Raw genomic sequence first — 3,234 nt, 5'->3', positions numbered from 1 at the left:
ATATATATATATATATATATATATATATATAGTATATTTATTATTGTATATTTTACAAATATAATATTATTATTTTGTATATATTATACATTTATTATATATTATGCTTATATAAGATTGCGTTTGGGAGGACAGCTAAGTAAATATAAATAAAATATCTATACTGAGTAAATTTATTAAGACTTCAGGACAAGCAGCAGTTGTCTCTGTGTTAGACAGAATGATGGTCCACGAAGACGTGTCTGTTTTAGCCATCAGCGAGCCTGGACCGATGACGCAGCACAGGACGCTCCTCCAATAGTGGAAGAGACAGCAGCACTCACGCGCTATTTAAAGTCAAGCAGCTGAGCTGGAGAGTGAAAGTGCCAATTACTTACCCCGAGGAAGAAGACGCTTTATCCTTACCTTTAACAGGAATTTAGCAACGTAGATGGCGGCTTCAAACAAGCAGCTGACGTCGTTTTTCATAGAGGACATTTTATCCTTAAAAGAGGGTAAAAAAGATGACTCCTGCAAATCTGAGAGCGACAGAGCCGACAGCACAGACGGACGAACAGGTACTGCACTTTGAAGACCATTTCTGAGTACACTTCTAGCTTAGTTAATTAAGATTAGGCAGTTATATGATTTGCATGCCAAACTAGTAGGCAGTTAGCTACACAGGCCTATGTATATAGGTAGTTTAGGTAAACTAAATATGTATGCCTTACGAAAATTAACCATGGTTTTAGTATAGCATAGTAAAAGTGTAGTAACCAGGTTTTTTTAATTTATTTTTTATTTTTTTGGCGGATTGACTACCATTTGTATAACCACAGTTTTACTAGGCTACAAATACCGTGGTTATACTATGGTTAGTGTAGCAGAACCATGGTTAATTTTGTAATAGCCTAACTACAAGAACCATGTTTTGTTTTTTGTAGTAAAACCATGGTTAATTTTCGAAAGTTAGTTAAAAGTAGACCTGACATTGTATTTGTACTAGCTAGTACAGATCTCTGTCAGGTTTAGATATGTTCTGAGACCAGTTTTCCTGTGAGAAGCTGCCCTTACGAAAATTAACCATGGTTTTATTGTATTAAAAGCGTAGTAACCATGTTTTACCATTTACCATTCGTATAACCACAGTTTTACTACAAATACCTATGGTTGGTCTAGCAAAACTACAGTAACCATGTTTTTTGGTTTTATTAGTAATAAACCCATTGTTAATTTTCGTAAGGGGATTTCTGTCAGGTTTAGATGTATTCTGAGACGAGTTTTCCTGTGAGAAACTGAGTTTAAAACCCTAAATGTATCGTACTTACGTTCACAGACTCGGAGGATGTGTCGGTTTGTCGGAGCCCTGAGGATAGATCAGAGTCGTCCGCGGATTTGGCGGGAGGCGGCGGCGGTGGCGGGAAGAAGAAGCGGTCTCGCGCCGCCTTCACGCACCTGCAGGTGCTGGAGCTCGAGAAGAAGTTCAGCCGCCAGCGCTATCTGAGCGCGCCCGAGCGCACGCACCTCGCCAGCGCGCTGCACCTGACGGAGACGCAGGTGAAGATCTGGTTCCAGAACAGGAGATATAAAACCAAGCGGAGGCAGCTAACGACAGACTTTCAGAAACCCGACGCCACGGCTGGAGCTACAGAGGAGGACTTCTTCAGAGCTTCGCTTTTAGCGACGGTCTATAAATCATATCCATACCGGCCTTACGTGTATGACTTACACGGACTGAGTGTATGGAGACCAGCACTGTGATGATATTAGGGACATAAGCATGGACTTTCTCAGATTATTGTGAATAATATTCTTTATTATTATGGTGATTTTTTTTAAGTATTGTACAGCTTTGTATTCTGTGAAATTGAATATTTTTATTAAAGGTGCATATGTGTGTGTTGCATCATGAGCTACAGGCTCAAACTATTGTGGTCACTCCAATGAAATTTTTTCAATCATCCTAACTTCGTCTTCACTTTTTTTATTTAATTCCTACATTTTAAGAAGTCCAGATGTGTTGCTTCCGTCGGGGACAGAGTGCCAATAATATATTTACCTTTATCTTGCATTTATCTCACTTATGTTAATGTGAACTTGTGAAAGGCATTTTTTTGCCTTATCTGGTTAAACAGACAGCATACTTCTGACCTTTTACTTTAAAACGACTGAGGAACTTAAAGAATATGGATCTAAGTGAACTGTAAGAAAAAAATAGTGCAACTAGCCTATATGCTATCATTTATTGCCATCCATTTTAGCCATTAATTTACCGAAACTAAAATAGTTACAAATTTGAGTATGTTGGGAGCTCATAGCCTATACATGTTTGTGATATGGCCTTCGATTAACTTAATTGAACATTTTTGATTTGTCTGAAGTCGTCTAGTGTGTGTACTGTGGCTCTAATGTTGTTGTTTTTTCAGTTGGATTTCAGCAAAAGTTTTCACACATACATCATTATTCCTTAAAAATCATAGCACTTCCTAATTCCTAAAAGCTCTCTATTGTTTAACAAGGACTGCAATTATTCTTCAGACTGAACACTTGCCACATTCACAAGCCATGCCGGCTGATAAATCAAGAGAAGGATTCTTTTGTAAAACATGGGGGTCCGCTCAACATAACATTGCTAGAAGAGATAGTGATCTCAAGCGCCCCTATCCTTCTTCCATTCAACTTAAGTTGACTTCAGCAGAGCAATAGTTTAAACCGCCTAGACCGGAGGTGGTCTGTTGTCTGAGGGATACAGGTAGGCTTCTCCTGGAAAGATGACACGATTTACCCTGTAAGAGATGTGGTCTAATCAGTGAGGCATGAAAACAGGATCTCTTAACCTGAATGCTAAACTGATAAATGTGATCGAAATAATCCCCAACCTTCTGGGAATATTGTGTTTGCAATACTTTTCCTTCAGGAAGCAACTGCCATGTAGGTCATCAATCACCTGTCTTTAAGTAAATGTATTTTGATTTAAGAATGTTTCGATTTATATTTATTATGGTATGTTTAGATTTAGATATCAATATGTATATGTTTATATAGGCAAACAGGCCAAAAATGCCACCAAAATGAACAAAAAGGTCCCACAAATTCAAGACAAAGGGGCAAAAATGGCCCTTGCACAACTAAATAATGTATTATGGCTGATGAATGAAAAGTATCAGTTCGCGAAATTACATTTAGATTCTCTCAGACTGCATCAGATTTACGTGCCGTGTTTTCTTTTTCTTCTTTTTTTTTTGCGTTGAGCCT

At 38.2% G+C, this 3,234-nt stretch overlaps 1 protein-coding gene across 1 annotated transcript; it reads left to right on the top strand.

Moving 5' to 3' along the window:
• Positions 1 to 372: 372 nt before the first annotated feature.
• LOC107665190 (homeobox protein Nkx-3.1-like) lies at positions 373 to 1,946 on the top strand. Its single transcript, XM_016455970.1, has 2 exons — positions 373 to 557; positions 1,316 to 1,946. Exons 1-2 carry the CDS (start codon positions 431 to 433, stop codon positions 1,738 to 1,740), a joined length of 552 nt encoding a protein of 183 aa, XP_016311456.1. The 5' UTR covers positions 373 to 430; the 3' UTR covers positions 1,741 to 1,946.
• Positions 1,947 to 3,234: the final 1,288 nt, after the last annotated feature.

This window comes from Sinocyclocheilus anshuiensis, unplaced genomic scaffold, assembly GCF_001515605.1.
Source record: "Sinocyclocheilus anshuiensis isolate Anshui unplaced genomic scaffold, SAMN03320099.WGS_v1.1 scaffold691, whole genome shotgun sequence".
Classification (NCBI taxonomy): domain Eukaryota; kingdom Metazoa; phylum Chordata; class Actinopteri; order Cypriniformes; family Cyprinidae; genus Sinocyclocheilus; species Sinocyclocheilus anshuiensis.
This window is presented reverse-complemented; position numbering and strand designations above follow the sequence as displayed.

Excerpts from the sequence above, each read along its gene's own strand:
- LOC107665190 (XM_016455970.1), top strand. The coding sequence starts at position 431 with ATGGCGGCTTCAAACAAGCAGCTGACGTCGTTTTTCATAGAGGACATT. Across the intron at positions 558-1,315 it reads CAGCACAGACGGACGAACAG|ACTCGGAGGATGTGTCGGTT; the intron begins GTACTGCACTTT and ends TTACGTTCACAG.